At 50.9% G+C, this 14,705-nt stretch overlaps 1 protein-coding gene across 2 annotated transcripts; it reads left to right on the top strand.

Annotated features, from left to right (window-relative positions):
* The first annotated feature begins 52 nt into the window (after positions 1-52).
* On the top strand, positions 53-14,675 carry PLA2G6 (phospholipase A2 group VI). 2 transcript variants are annotated; one of them, XM_015629301.3, is made up of 16 exons: positions 54-418; positions 928-1,143; positions 2,400-2,580; positions 3,739-3,926; positions 5,085-5,181; positions 5,929-6,111; positions 6,303-6,411; positions 6,986-7,138; positions 8,656-8,746; positions 9,492-9,655; positions 10,168-10,318; positions 10,500-10,636; positions 11,206-11,360; positions 12,109-12,276; positions 12,836-12,909; positions 13,411-14,675. In XM_015629301.3, exons 1-16 carry the CDS (start codon positions 210-212, stop codon positions 13,550-13,552), a joined length of 2,418 nt encoding a protein of 805 aa, XP_015484787.1. In that variant the 5' UTR covers positions 54-209; the 3' UTR covers positions 13,553-14,675. The 2 variants fall into 2 exon arrangements, with proteins under 2 accessions (XP_015484788.1, XP_015484787.1); XM_015629302.3 differs by lacking the exon at positions 6,986-7,138 and having other exon boundaries at positions 53-418.
* Positions 14,676-14,705: the final 30 nt, after the last annotated feature.

Here is a 14,705-nt window from a genome sequence, read left to right on the forward strand (position 1 = left end):
GGCGCGCGCGGAGGGGGGCGACGCGCGGGGGGCGCTGGGGGCCCGTCGTGCTTTGCCCGGCGCCATCCCCGGCTCCGCCCTCATCCCGTTCCCGGCCCCGCGGTGTCAGCTGGCGGCGCTCCGGGTCACACGGTGCGTGGAAGGGCAGGGGCTGGGCGGAGCCAGCGGCCGCCTTTCCCTCAGGAGAAGCCGCCTGAGGCTCTGGGAAGATGCAGTTTTTTGGGCGGCTGCTGGACACGTTCAGCAGCGTCACGCATATATTCTCCAACCCGTACCGCGTGAGGGAGGTGCCGGCCGCCGAGTACGCCGGTCACACCTGCCTGCGGGAGGAGGGCAGGGTGGCCCTCTACAAGAACGGCCTCTCTCGCTCCTGGGACTGCTTGCTGGTGAATCCCCAGAGCCCGCAGGTCGCCTTCCGGTGAGTGACAGACTTTTGGCCATCCCTCCTGACTGGGAAACCAAAGTCCTCAAAGTGCTGGTGTCGGGGCTGCTTTGAGGCCGCGGGTGTGGGGTGTTGTGTTGGGGCAGTAGGTGGGCTGGGAGGGGTGGAAGGCCCCTGCGTGTGCGGGTGGAGGAGTTTCTGCAAAACCGCTCGTGGAAGCAGGACAAGGTCCAAACATTGCGACAGCGGGCAGCTGGGATATAGTTTAGGGCATCCATAGGTCCACGTGCATTTCTGGTCGTTCCTGTTTGTGGTTTAGCATCTAGAGGATACTTCTGAATGAAACCTAACCTTGGTCAGGAAGAGGGATGCTTGCTTCTAGCGAAGTAGTCTCCTTGCTTCCCTCGGAACAAGGATGATGCTAGTTGGAGAACAAAAGGAAAGTTCCCACCACTTCCCTTTGGAAAAGCACCGTTTCCCTCAGATACACAGGATTTGGGTTATTCCTTTGAGCAGGATGAACCCTGTGCTTGCCTTTTCTCCAGGCTCTTCCAGGTGGACAACGAAGCAGATGCCCTGGTGTACTTTGAGCAATATGCCCGGCAGCTGCGCCCTTTCTACGAGAGCTCATGCCAGCCCTTGTCCCTGGAGGATCTCCAGCAGCTCAGCGATTGCATCCGCAGCTACCCCAGCTGGTCCCCTGCACACATTGCTGTGGAGTTTGGCCACCGGGAGAACTTCCGGCACAACCACATCCTGAGGCAAGGAGCAGGGTGTCTCCAGGGGGTCGGTGCTCAGAAGGAGCTTGGGAGGGCAGGCTGGGCTGTGTTAGAGTATCCCTTCTTTGCTGTAGAAGCTGGTTGGTGGATTTCAGCATGCTGCTGCAGAGCCTCAGGCTCTGGTGTTTGAAGTAAAGGATTAAAGTATCCTGCTAGAGACACTGATTAGGTTATTGCAACCCTTGTGGAGCAGATTTTAGGGGTGGTTTTTGCTCCCTATGTAAGCCATGAGAGTGGAGGTACAGTAGGACTGTCTGGGAACAGTTTTTGGCCACAAGGCCTTGTTTTTTCATTGGGAAGTTCTGCTGTGATTTAATCCTAGCCTGCAGCCAAGCCGCATGCAGCCACTTGCTTCCCTACTAGAAGGAGTGGGAAGAGAATTGAAAGGGCAAAAGGTAGAAAACGTGGTTTAAGATAAAGAAAGGGAAAGCAAAAGCCATGTAAGCAAGCAAAGTAAAACAAGGAATTGAATCACTGCTTCCCATGGGCAAGCAGGTGTTTAGCCACCTCCAGAGCCCCATCACACATTGTGGTGACTTGGGAAGATGAACACCATCACTCCAAATGTTCCCCCCTTCCTGCTGCTCCCCACTCTTTATATATATATACTAACATGGTGTCATATGGGCTGGAAAATCCCTTTGGTCAGTTGGGGTCACCAGTCCCAGCAGTGTTTCTTCCCTGCCTCCCCTGCATCCCCAGTTTCCTCACCAGTGGGTCAGTATGAAAAGCAGAAAAGGCTCTGTGTAAACCCTGCTTAGCAATAGCAAAAACATCTCTGTATCGTCAGCTCTGTGTTCAGCACAAATCCAAAACAGAGCCCCACACCAGCCACTGTGAAGAAAGTTAACTCTACCCACCCTGGCCAAAACCAGCACAAGTTTACTGAGGATAGGGCAGACTGGCAGGGAGTTAGGGAATTGGAGTGCAAATAGCAGCACCATCGCCAGGCTGCTGACTGTAACCTGTCTTCTGCTTTCCTTTGGGCAGAGAGAACTGATTCCATATGGAGGGCAGGAAAAGGAGCAGCATATCAGGGAAAGAGTCCAGGGCAGGGCTACTTGATGGCTCTTCCCTGTGTTTCTTCCCTGGCAAGAGGCTGGGCTTTCCTGATCTTCATGGTTCACACCAGATGGGACAGATGTGGAGGGTACATCTGTGTCAGCTCCTGGAGCAGCTGCATGCCCTCCTCCTCCCCATGGCTGTTCCTGGGCCTCACACTGAATCCTTGCTTGCAGCTGTGTGAACAGCACGGACAGCGAGGATGGCTGCACCCCGCTGCACCTGGCGTGCCGCAAGGGGGACATGGAGTGCCTGCTGGAGCTGCTGGAGTGCCACGCGCGGGTGGACATCACCGACAGGAACGGGGAGACTGTTTTCCACTATGCTGTGCGAGGAAACAACCCCCAGATCATTGAGGTGGGAGCGACTTCTAGTCTGGGAGAAAGTGAGACTAGAATGGGTCTTCTCTGTGCTGTGATAGAGATGGGAAAACAGCTGCAGACAGGCAAAGAAAAAGTCAGTTCCCTCTGCTGAGTTATTGCATGAGCCCGATTTCAGCCTCGTATATCCCCTCTTTACTGATGCTGTTTCCCATATTGAGAGTACAGATTCCCAGAACTTAAACAAGGACATTAAGCAGGTGTCCTCAGAAAGTAATTCTTCACTGCTGTTTGCATCAGGCCTTTATCCTGCTTTTCCTCAGGCCCATGGCTGTCCGTTCCCTCTCTCCTGCCAGCAGGGTGTTTGGTTTCAGGCAGAGTGCTCCTGTAGGAGCGTGTTGAGGCTGCCATGGGGGATCGCGTGTTTCCCACAGGCTGAAGGACAGTTTGGAGCTGCCCTTGGCTCTCCTGAGCTGCAGGATCTGCTGTTTCAACTGAGTAGCCTTGTGTGGAGGACAGTGATCAGAAGCTCGGGACAGAGACAGTCTGAAGTCATCAGTGTTCTTGATTGCTGAGAAGTGCTGAACAGAGTGACAGGGTTTGTAAGGTGTGGGTGGCCTTGCACATGGTTCCTGAGGTCTTTCAGCTCCCCAAGACTTGGTGTGAGCCTGAGGCTGACTCTTCCCCACGGCTGCAACCCCCACGTTTGCCCAATACCTGTTGTGACAGCTCTCCCTCTGCTTACCAGTCTGTGTTGGAGTTTCCTAATGGATGAGGAGGTAGGATGAGAATCAGGGCTTGGCATTCTGTGGAGTGGCCAATTAGGAACTTTGTATTAAAAAGATATCCTCTTTATTTCTCTGGTGGCATCAACTTGTCTTGTTGTCTGATCTGTCTCATGTTTGTTTGTTTTGTGTATTGGTTCCTTGCTAAACCAGAGGAAAAGAAACCAAATTCCCACTTCTCTTGTGTGCACCAGGGATTGCAGGCTTTCCTCAGTGTGGCAGTGGGATACTTTTCTGCAACAAACTAGTCAGCACATAACAGATCTACAGTTTACAGGGAGCAGGGATGGAGTGGACAGGCTGTAGCATTGTGAGGGGTCCAGTTCTCCAGAGTCTGTCCTCAGAGCTCAAGAAGACACAGTGCTCTTCCATGTTTGTCTCTGTATTTATTTACTGTCTCCTCCTTCCAGCTCCTGGGAAGAACCCCAACTACTGGCTTGGACCACCTGAGCCACGAGGGGCTGACAGCTCTGCACCTGGCGTGCCAGCTGGGCAAGGAGGACATGGTTCGGTCCCTGCTGAAGTGCCGTGCCAGCTGCAGCGCTGTGGGCACACTGGGCTACCCCATCCACACAGCACTGAAGTTCTCCCAGAAGGGGTATGTAATGTCCCCTCCGCTCTGGGGACTTGTGTGCTTGCTCAGCGTTGTCCAGGGCTGTGCTCAGTAGGACAGGTCTTGTTTGTAGTCATTGGCAAAAGAACAGGGAAGTGCTGATATGGGAAAGAAATAAATGCTTTTAGAATAAAACCATTTTATCCTTGAATTAATACCTTATTCAGTATCAGGCATCAGGAGAAAAACACATTTAAAAAGATATTTTGGGAGATACTTTTTCTCAGAATGAGCTGTAGGAAAACAATTGACTGATGCTTAAATAGTGTTAAGTGCTGTACCTCTGTCTTTGAGTGCTCTGGTCCTAATAAGCTTTCATTTCAAAGCTTACTTTTCCCTATCTCCTGTAGGCCAGAGATACTCTTGACTCTTAATAACACATTCTGGAACTGAATCAAAGGAGGCACAATATTTACTCTCTGTTTTCTTTGGAGAACTTCAATTCTCTTTGTACATGCTTTATAATACTTAATGTTCAGAAAGTGTTCAAGCTCTACAAACAGGGCTTTCAAGGCAGCACTGGCTGCTGGTAGCTGTTTTTTAAGCATTTTGAAAAGTACTTCCCAACATTTAGACACACATTCACAAGCTCAGAATGGGCATAGGTCACTGAGGTTGCACTGGGGCTCCATCTCTTGTACAGCGTTTTTTTGGTGGTAATGAAGAAGATAATCAAATTTCACAAGTCTACCTACCGTGTTTTCTAGGCACCAGATATTGGTCTGTTTACAACAGGTATGGTTTTTCACTCACAGGGAAGTACTTAATTTCAGCAAGTATTTAACTATTATAATTATATTCCCGTGTTTCCATGGAAAGAGAGGAGGAGAATTTAGCTTCTGGGGTTTGGAGAGTTTCCAGAAATGCCTTATTCCTGTATTACAGAAGCATGCAGATGTTGCTCCACAACTTGTATTGGAGAGATTCTTCTGCTCCCAACACCATTTGGCTTGTATGCTTCCTGTTATGCCCACACTTTCTGTGGAGGGCAAAACAAAAGTGCAGCTGAGGAACTTGCAGGTGCCGAGTTCCTGCTGTTGCAGGGTTTCCTGGTTTTCCTCTGGGCAGAAGGCAGGTGGTGATGTGAGTGGCCTTGAGTGAAGGCAGCAGCAACCCATCCTGTCATCTCACTGTCTTTCCCAGGTGTGCCCAGGCCATTCTCGAGGCAGATGCCAGCCAGGTTTGCTCCAAGGACCCACGCTACGATGCCACTCCACTGCACTGGGCAAAGAATGCAGAGGTAAATAGAGCCAATCCTTGGGGAGGACCTGTGCTGCTATCCAGCGCTCACTTAATTCCTTCTGTGGCTAACTTTCCCTTCTGAGTGCATGTGCACAGCCCATGAAGCACAGTTGCCCCTGGAGGGAGCTCTCTTCTCATTACCTGCCAGTTTCCTGGGAGCAAACAGTTTGATGCCTTAGAAACTGCAGGGCAAGTGTGAGGTAGGCACAGAGTGGTGGCACGTGGGTGAAAGTCCATCTCCTGCCAGAGCTGGGCAGGATAGTGATATGCTGTGCTGGAGCACCTGAATGACGCTTGTTGCAGGCAGAAGTCATTGCTATAGCAGGGCTCTTTTCTCTCCTGCAGTATCCTGTTCCTCTCAGAAATGTCTTGTAGAGTTTCAGAGCAAACTTGAATTTTCTTGGCTTATAAAGAGAAGCTCAGAAGGCAAAATTTTCCCTTTCAGTATCCTGGCATGAGTAGGAGCTGTTTTTTTCTTCACTTATCTCAGCCATTCATTATAGTTGTGTATCAGTCCCAAAGGATCCGGAAGCTCCAGCCAGATTGTGCAGCCACCAACTAGTTCTGTGGTAAAAGACAGAGAACCCCCAGTGCTTGGAGCAATTCAGCTGGCTTCTGCCAGCCAGCTGTATCCAGGCTAAGGCTGCCTCCTGTTCCCCTGCTTTGCTTGCCATGAGACCCAGACGGTTTGGATGCCCGGCTGGCTGACCTCACAACTGCTTTATCTCTTCTTGACGTGGCACAGATGACACGGCTGCTGCTGGAGTACGGCTCGGACGTGAATGCGAGCAGCTGCACGGCCGACATGGCTCTGCACATTGCGGTCCAGCGGGGCCGCCTGGACTGCGCCATGGTCCTGCTGACACACGGCGCCCACACCAACGCCCGGGGACGCGATGGCAACACACCGCTGCACCTGGCCATGAAGGTGAGCTTTCTGCAGAGGCTGCTGGGAAGGAGAGATGATTTTCTTGAAGGGTTGAGATGGTGACAGAGTCCTTTGAAATTCTGGCTCTTTCGTGTGATGTTCCCTTGTGGGTGCTTTGGCTAACGAAAAACGGAGGGAAGGAATGAGAAATCGTGTAATGGCTCTTGACTGAGCTTTCTCTTCTCTTCTAGCATGACCACCTGGATATGATCAAAGCAATCATTGTCTTTGGAGGAGATGTTGAGATCCCGAATGATTTTGGGGAGACACCAGGATTGTTGGCAGCCAGGAGCAGCAAAGGTGAGGGAGCATGTCAGCAGCCTTACAGGGTGAGCCCAGCATCCTGTCTCCCTTTGGTGGCCAAAACAGTGACTTGGGGAGAGGTGAAAACATGCTGTGCATGGGTGATGCTTCTCCAACATGCTTTCGCAGCTTCTAGTTGCTCACGTAGTAGGCACCTACTTTGTTAGCAGCACAGGCTTTGTGTTAATAGCCCTTGATGAATTTCTCTTCTGTGACACAGAGATGCAAGAGGAAAAGCTAGCATGCATCCCCCCTCTTTCGGGTCACCATGTCAGGCACTGCAGGCTCACAGCGGGATCATGTGGCACTGCTGAACTGCCCAGGGACAGGCAGACATGGGCTGTTCTTCAGAGGCAAGAAGTGTGTGGCACATGCCCTTGAAGCTGCACAGCACAGGATACTCCTGTTGCCTGGAGTTTGGGGAGAAATACCTGGGATGTGTTTTGCCCTTCCCCAGGCCATCCCAGAGGCTTTGTGAGGGTCAGGCCTGCTATGAATTCGGCAGAGCACGTTCCCCTGTGGTGTGCACTGGTTCTCTTTCTGATCTGTAACTCCCCCTTCATCGCCTAAGGTGCAAACCGGAAAGTGCTCTTAGACCTGCTGCAAACTGTAGGGACCGAACGCTGCCACCCACCTCCCAACACTGACTCCCCAGGCCTGGCATCATCTGCTGTCTCCTTCCTGGAAGGCCAACCTTCCTCACGGAGCAACCTCAACAGCTTAGGTAAAGCCTTCCCTGGCCCTCCCTCGCTCTTCTCCCTTCTTGCTTCACAGTGCTGTCTCAGATCTCTTCTTCAGATGAGCCATTCTCTGGGAATTGTCAAAGCTCTCACTAGTCTGGTGACTCTCTGGTGACTCTGTCCTCATTCACCTGTTGCAGGATCCCATCTCTTTTCTCTGCTTTTCCTCTGTGTGTATTCTAAACTCTTGTACTCAAAACATTTGTTTTATAGACCTGACATAATGTAGCTCTGTAAAAAGACTGATTCCCTCACATCTCTGGTAGAGGGGGCACTTAGCCTGCAGGTACTTTATCCACTGGGTCATGTATAAAAGGGAAGGTGTTTGCTGGTCTGCCTTGAGGAGTTCCCAGTGTTGTGCTGAGCACAAGGAGATTTAAGAAGTGTCACTTATTCAGATCCTGGAGGCCAGCAGCTGGGGGAGGGAAAGGGTGAAGCCTGAGGATAAGCAACCTTGATCATGGGATTTGTTATGCATAGGGAAAGCCAACCTTTCCTAGGGACATAGGATTGTGTTGAATCTTGTGGTCTGTGCTGCCCAGACTGTGTGAATAAGCATGTGGGTCTGTTCTAAGTGACAGGCTTTCTGCCTTCAGCAGGCTCCAGAGCTCAGAAAGAGGCAACAAGAGGGTTTGTGGACTAGGCAGTGGAGGAGTTGACTTGGAGGGTCATGAGAAGAGCATGCAAGCAGCTAACATCTGCTTGTGGACAGCTTCCCATTTCAGGTTGGAGGTTTTCTTTGCAAAGGCTTTCCTGTGGTCCTTTGGAGGACAATCCTGGAATGTGTCTGTGTCACCACAAATCTCAGTGGCTCCTGACACCAGGACTTTGTTCTCACCACAGCCTAGTGAAGGCAACCCATGCCCAGTTTCAGCTCTGATGCAGTGACAGAGCAAAACCCTTTATCATTGACTCTGCCCATTGAAGAAACTCCTCACTGCAATTCACCGTCATCCACAGCCACCTCCTGGCCTGGGTGCTGTCAGGAATATGTAACTTCTCCCCCCGTTCTTTCTTCTTTTGGTTTCGCAGGCTGGCTTCTCACCTAGCTTGGATTGGTGCCCCGCACTCAGGGTGGCCTGGGTGAACATCAGCTGAGGGGTAATGACAAGTCACCCTGTCCCCACAGCTCTCCTGCCTAGGTTACTTTGAGGAGTAGATTTAGGTTTTATCTTAACAGCTTTCAGTAAACTGCATAGTGGGCTCGCTGCTGGGCTCTGCCTTCTCTCACCCATTGTGCACATCATCTGCTTCTCCAAATCCTGTCTTTTCCAGTGCATCTACAGCTGCCTGCTCTAAAGGGTGGTGTTGCTGTCCTTTGGTGTGGAGTTAAATTTGGGGGGTACCTGTTGTCTGTGGGTAAGATGGCTTGTGTCTCCTGCAGGGACCTTTATTTGATGGGGAAGAGAGTTGGATATTGTTTGTTTGTGGTGGAAATCAGTTACCACACTGGTGATCTCTAATTTATTTTTTTTCCTTTTGCATGTTCATGGCCCTCTAGGGTACAAGGACTTTTTGTATATTTCCACAACGCTCGGACAGTTGTTGAAGGCACCAGATGTTGTGGACATGCCCAGTGAGGCTAGAAGAAAGTAAGTGAGGAACGGCTTCTGTCCAGGCTCCTGTGCAACTTGAAGGTGAAATCTGTGTGTGAATCCTCCCCTCCCACACCCATATGGATCGCATCCTCAGAGCTGACATTATTTTGTGTCCATCAACATTGCAGTTTTTCCAGCATCTTTTGAGAAATCTGTTTCTTTAAATGATCCCTGCTTGGAGCTGCAGTGGAGCCTGAGCTGAGGAGCTGAAACCCTGCTCTGTCCCTCCCCTGTGCTACTGGGCAGCCAGCACTGTTTTGGCTTTGTGATTTCCCCATCTCTACACACTGCCATGATGTTCACTCAGCTCCTCTGCACTGTCTTGGCAGTGCCAGCACCAGCCTTGTGTGGAGTGGAGGAGGAGTTGGCACTGAAGTGCTGCTGGCAGGATTTGGGTCTGTCTGCTTTTTTTATTTATGACACAATACCCATTACTGTGTAGTAAGGGACCTGGGTGTGGTTTTGGCTGGTGACTCTCTCTCTCTAGTGTAAAGGTTAGAGATGGCTATGCATGAGCAAAGAATGTTGCACCAGCTTATTTATTAATTATTAATAACGCTTATTGGATGTGTCTTTATTTGCACCTGAGAAGGCACTGCTGGATTTATTTATTCACCAATTACACTATTTGCAGCAATGAGGCATAGCTTCCCGTCCCCAGGGCCATGTTCCCACAGAGTGTTCTGTGATTTGTAATCTGTCCCACAGCTCCCAGTCATCTGTGTCTGTCTCTCCCCAGTCAGGACCGGCTCCTGTGCTTGGATGGAGGGGGCATCCGTGGCCTTGTGCTCATCCAGCTTCTCCTGGCTATTGAAAAGGCTGCAGGCCGTCCCATTCGTGAGATTTTTGACTGGATTGCAGGGACCAGCACTGGAGGGATCTTGGCCTTGGCTATTGTACATGGTAAGGACATAACGGGTCCCTTCTCACACCGGTGGGCCCGAGTGTTCCTCTCGGGGGAGCAGACGTGTGGTGGGAGCTGTCTGAGTCCTGACAAGACTTTTCTGCCTGCCAAAGGAGGGAAGGGATGTTCCTTAATGAAGGAAACCTTTGACCTGGCTTCATACTTGCTTCTTGTGTCAGCTGGCTTTGAGCAGCTTTCTGGGTTTTGGGGAGTGCATGATGGCAGAGTTCAGTGTTCTGTACTTCCTGTGCTCTCCACAGGGGACTTAGAGCAAGGTGATTGATATTCTGGTAATGGGAAACTGCTCCAAGCTTGTTCTTCCTCTGTAATCCTTCCCTGTCATGCTGCTGAGAAACTAAGCAGGTGACAGGCAGCTTGGGAAGGGAATTGGATTGGGAGTGATGCCTCCCGTCCTCTGCTTGTCTTGGGAAATCCTTGCTCTGATGTGCTGTTTGTTCTGCCTGCCTTTCCTCCCACTGCCTGCTCCTGGCAACACTATTGCCCATCTCAGGGAAGTCCATGGACTACATGCGCTGCCTGTACTTCCGCATGAAGGACATGGTGTTCCGGGGGTCTCGGCCCTACGAGTCGGAGCCCCTGGATGAGTTCTTGAAGAAGGAATTTGGGGAAAACACCAAAATGACAGATGTCCGAAAACCCAAGTAAGTCCTGTCTCAGGCTGTGCTGGTTGATGCTGTCCTGCCCGTGCTCTAGACCTGTCTCAGCAGAGATGCTCAGCCTCTCCTTAGAGCAGATCTTAGAGCAGATGTGCAGACTATTGAAGCCATAAGTATCTTTTTTTTTTTCCATTTTACTCCTATTCTGTCATGTCTGCTTCTCCAGGGTTATGGTGACAGGGACATTGTGTGACCGACAGCCAGCTGAGCTCCACCTTTTCCGGAATTACCCTGTACCAGAGACAAAATGCTCCACTGAATACAAGACAAGTGCATCTTTCCAGCCACTCACTCAGCCAGAAGGTAAATGATGGCACACAGAAGTCCAGCTGGTTGGTTGGGAAGGTTTCATCCCTCACAGACAGATTTCATGTTCTTCCTCCCATTGCTCTGAAAATCAGCAATGGCTCATCCCTGGTCTTGACTTGTAACTAGATCCTAGTGATGCTCCCCATTTCTCCTCTCTCCTTCCCTTGCCTTCTCTTGTACCAGGAACAGGGGCTGGCTAGCAAGGTTCACGAGAAAAGGGGTCTGTGTACAGTCAGCATATTTCCCTGGGCTCCCACAGGAAAACATGGAAAAGCCGTGTAACCAAAGTGTGCAGCCCCCTCCAGCTCACTGCCTTGTCTGGCACACAAAACTGGTTCACTTTCAAAATAGCAGTAAGGAAATGGATAGAGGGTGAATTTGAAAAAATTCCTCTTTTAAAGCCCACAGAGTCATCCTGTGCATCCAAGCAGAAACCCTACAGTTGGGAGGGGCAGGGTTTCCTGGGATTGCAAGCCAACCTGATTTGTGTTGGTGGAGCTGGGATGCTTTTTTGTGTACAGCAGAGTTGCTGCAAGAGGCCTTTTGCTCTCTGTCCCTTGCAGAGCAGCTCGTGTGGCGTGCCGCCCGCTGCAGCGGTGCAGCTCCCACTTATTTCCGACCCATTGGCCGTTTCCTGGATGGAGGGCTGCTGGCCAACAACCCCACCCTTGATGCCATGGCAGAGATCCATGAGTACAACAAGACACTGATCAAAAAGGTGAGGGAGGGAAATCCTAGCCTTGACTGGTAACTGGAGTTTCTTGGCCCCACTGAGCCTCTCTTGAAAAAGAAGTGAATGTGAGAGTGGATGCGTCTTAGTGGATAAACAAGTTAGCAGTGCAGCACTCCCAAAAGGGAGTGTATGGAGGAGGATATGTGTTGGGAACAGTGGCTGGGAGGTGAGATATCTCTTCTAACAAGGGTGTGAGTGGGGGAGATAGTCTCATCAGCCTCTCCTTGCTTTGAACAAGGATGGTTCAGTTGATAGTTGGGTGTGGCTGTTGACATGGCTCTGCAGGGCCTTTTTCTGCCCAAAAATAAATGGAGAAGACAAGGGCAAGGTATTCTGCATGGCTGAAGAGTGGATGCTTTCTGAGGTATGGCAACTTCTTAAAAAGGTTGAATAACCAGTGGCAGCTAATTGCTCCCTGTAACTGAAAGGGGAGGTGTTTGCCAAAATGACCAAAGAGTTGGACTGTTTCATGGCCATCTGGTCCTAGGACTCATCTCCAGGGTGGTCCCATGGGTTTGAGTGTGGCCAGGAGAGAAGGGACAGAGCAGTACAACTGTTGAAGTCCTGTGGGTTACAGCTGTCTCACCAGGCCTTACTCAGGGGGAGGATGGGGGAAGAAAAGGCTGTTGAGCCTTTTGCCTCGGCTTTCAGGGCTTCCCCAGGAAGCTGCTGTGAAAGACATGCTTCACTTTCATTGTTGGTCATTGCAAACAGATCTTTTGTTTGTCCTCAGGGTCGGAAGCAGGAAGTGAGAAAATTGGGGTTGGTGGTCTCCCTGGGAACAGGGAAGCCTCCACAGGTCCCAGTGAGCTCTGTGGATGTTTTCCGCCCCTCAAACCCTTGGGAATTGGCGAAAACCGTCTTCGGGGCCAGGGAGCTTGGCAAGATGGTGGTGGATTGTGTGAGTACTGGGAGTAGGGGATGGCAAAAGACCCCTGGGGTTGCTTGCGGGGAGGGAGAAAAGGTTTCCAGCTTCCTCCTTTTGGAAGTAAATTCTATTTCCTTGGAACTGCTCTGCCCATGGATGTAGTGGGTGACTTAAGAATTGCAGGAGCACTGCAGGCCTGAAGATCTGTCTGATTCTTTGGGGGTTTTAGTGCCCCAAAGGGACACTCATGTCCAAGGGATATTTTTGCAGCTGAAAGGAGCTAAGGACAGGATGGTAGTCAGTGACTCTTGGGAACATTTGCAGGTGTGAGTTTGTGACACTCAGTATCTTTCCAGGAAGCGTTGTTTATCATCTGAGCAACATGGGGGAAAAAAAGATCAGGAGCACCGTCCTTATATTAAAAATAAAGAAGAAAAGCCACCCAACTCTTGGTGGCAAGCAGTGCCATTCAGGATGCCATTGTTTTTATTTTCCCTGTGGGACTTGTGCAGTTGGACTCGGTGCCAGGGAAGCCTGTGGTAGGCAGGGGAAGAGCAGCCAGGCTGTAACTGCGGGCCTGTTTCTCCTGCAGTGCACTGACGCAGATGGCCCAGCTGTGGATCGTGCCAGGGCCTGGTGTGAGATGACGGATGTCCCATATTTCCGGTAGGAGCTTCCTTTCCGCTCTTTTGCACAGACCTATTTTTATCCCTCCTGCTTCAGACCTGGCTGTGGCATGTGTCATCCCAAATGCCATCCCCTCCAGAGGCGTGCCGGTGCAGACCTGCCCCCTGCACGCGCCTCAGTGACAGCATGGAGCGTGCCCTGGCCCTCCACATGGCCTGAGGCACCCAGCACGCCTGGTCTGGGCTAGCTAAGGGAGATTTGGGAGGTGCTCTCTTGCACGGTCCTTTGGGATGTGCATCCTGCCCTGTTCCACCCTGCACAGCCTGTTTTTTAGACTTGTCCTTCATGTGCTGCAGTTGCTCTGCTGTGGCTGGGTCTTGAAGGAGGGGGAAGGCCTCTGCTCTGCAAGCCTGACAGATGAAGGGCCAGCGAGCGCCCTGGCTGTGGGAGCTGCTTGGTGGAAGTGTCCTGCTTGGCCAGCTCGTGCCTGGCCACCTCCGTGTGTGTGCCCAGCTGGTGATGCTGTCTCGCTGTCCGCAGGCTCAGCCCTCAGCTGCAAACAGAGGTGATGCTGGACGAGGTGAACGACGCCGTGCTGGTGAACGCTCTGTGGGACACCCAGCTCTACATCTACCAGCAGCGGGAGCAGTTCGAGCAGCTGGTGCAGTATCTCTGCCGATGACTGACCTGGAGATTCCCACTCTGTGTTCTGAAGGCAAGGAGCAGCAGATGCTGAAATGGCTCAGATTTGCCCTTGAGCCAAGGTGTTGAGGTGGGGGAGAGACCTGTAGTAGTCGAGAGGAGTTAGTATTGAATAGACAACAGTGCACATACACATGTATTCCCAGACACAGAATGTATGACATGTATGATAGCTGTGAAATGCTGACAGTTATCTTTGTGCTGTAAACCCATCTCTGCTGCTGTGCTTGGTTTTGCTGCCCTGCTCTCTGACCCAGAATCCAGAGCCCTCACCTACTTGTCTTGAGCTGTAGCAGCTGGAACATCTCCGGTCTGTGCAGTAACTCCACTGACAAAGCACCATGCACCTTCCTGTGTCACGGAATGGGCCTAGGCCTGATAAAGCTTCAGGGATTGCTTGGCCCACTGGGCCCAAGGTATTTCAGGTTGTATAGTATGGGAAAAAGGGATTATTTTTCCTTCAACACACCCAGTTTGGAGGGGAGCAGAAATGCTGCAAGTTTTTGCAGTAGGTATGATACAGAAAGTTGCAGCTGGCCTTGGGAGAAGGGCAAGCCTTTCCTGAGACAGTTGTCTTCTGCAACAGCTTCTCCTTTCCCCTCTGAGATGGGCTGGCAACACTATGCCTGGGGAGGGAGCAGCCTCCCCACCCAGGACTTTATTGTGCCACTGATTTGCTGTGTTACACTTTGCTCAGGGGCTGAGACGTGAAAGCCTGTCTTTACTCACAGCAAGTTCAGTGGAAGGGACAAAAGACTTGGCTTGGTAGAGAGATCATTTCTCTTTATTCATAACATGAAACTGAAATGCTCTGAGATTGGTTCCCAGCAAAGAAGCCAACCCTGTGACAATTTGGATTTACTTTTTTATTACAACTGGAAATTCTACTGTGATTGCTACACCACTCGTTGTTTCTGCGGTAATTTTTGCATATTTATAAATAATTTATGTATCTATCCGAAGGTGTTTTGAAGAGTAACCTGAAAAACTGAATTTTTAATGTTTTTCTTTTGAGTGAATGGACTGCTGCTGCCTGTTTCTGTGAGAAACCTAACATGTCCTAAAATAAAGAAGGATTTGCATTTGGTTCCAATGTCGTACAATCCATGGTGGTCTTTTCTTTCTCTCCATCC

Source organism: Parus major, chromosome 1A, assembly GCF_001522545.3.
Source record: "Parus major isolate Abel chromosome 1A, Parus_major1.1, whole genome shotgun sequence".
In the NCBI taxonomy this organism is placed as follows: Eukaryota; Metazoa; Chordata; class Aves; order Passeriformes; family Paridae; genus Parus; species Parus major.

Excerpts from the sequence above, each read along its gene's own strand:
- PLA2G6 (XM_015629301.3), top strand. The coding sequence starts at position 210 with ATGCAGTTTTTTGGGCGGCTGCTGGACACGTTCAGCAGCGTCACGCAT. Across the intron at positions 1,144-2,399 it reads CGGCACAACCACATCCTGAG|CTGTGTGAACAGCACGGACA; the intron begins GCAAGGAGCAGG and ends CCTTGCTTGCAG. Across the intron at positions 6,112-6,302 it reads CGCTGCACCTGGCCATGAAG|CATGACCACCTGGATATGAT; the intron begins GTGAGCTTTCTG and ends CTTCTCTTCTAG.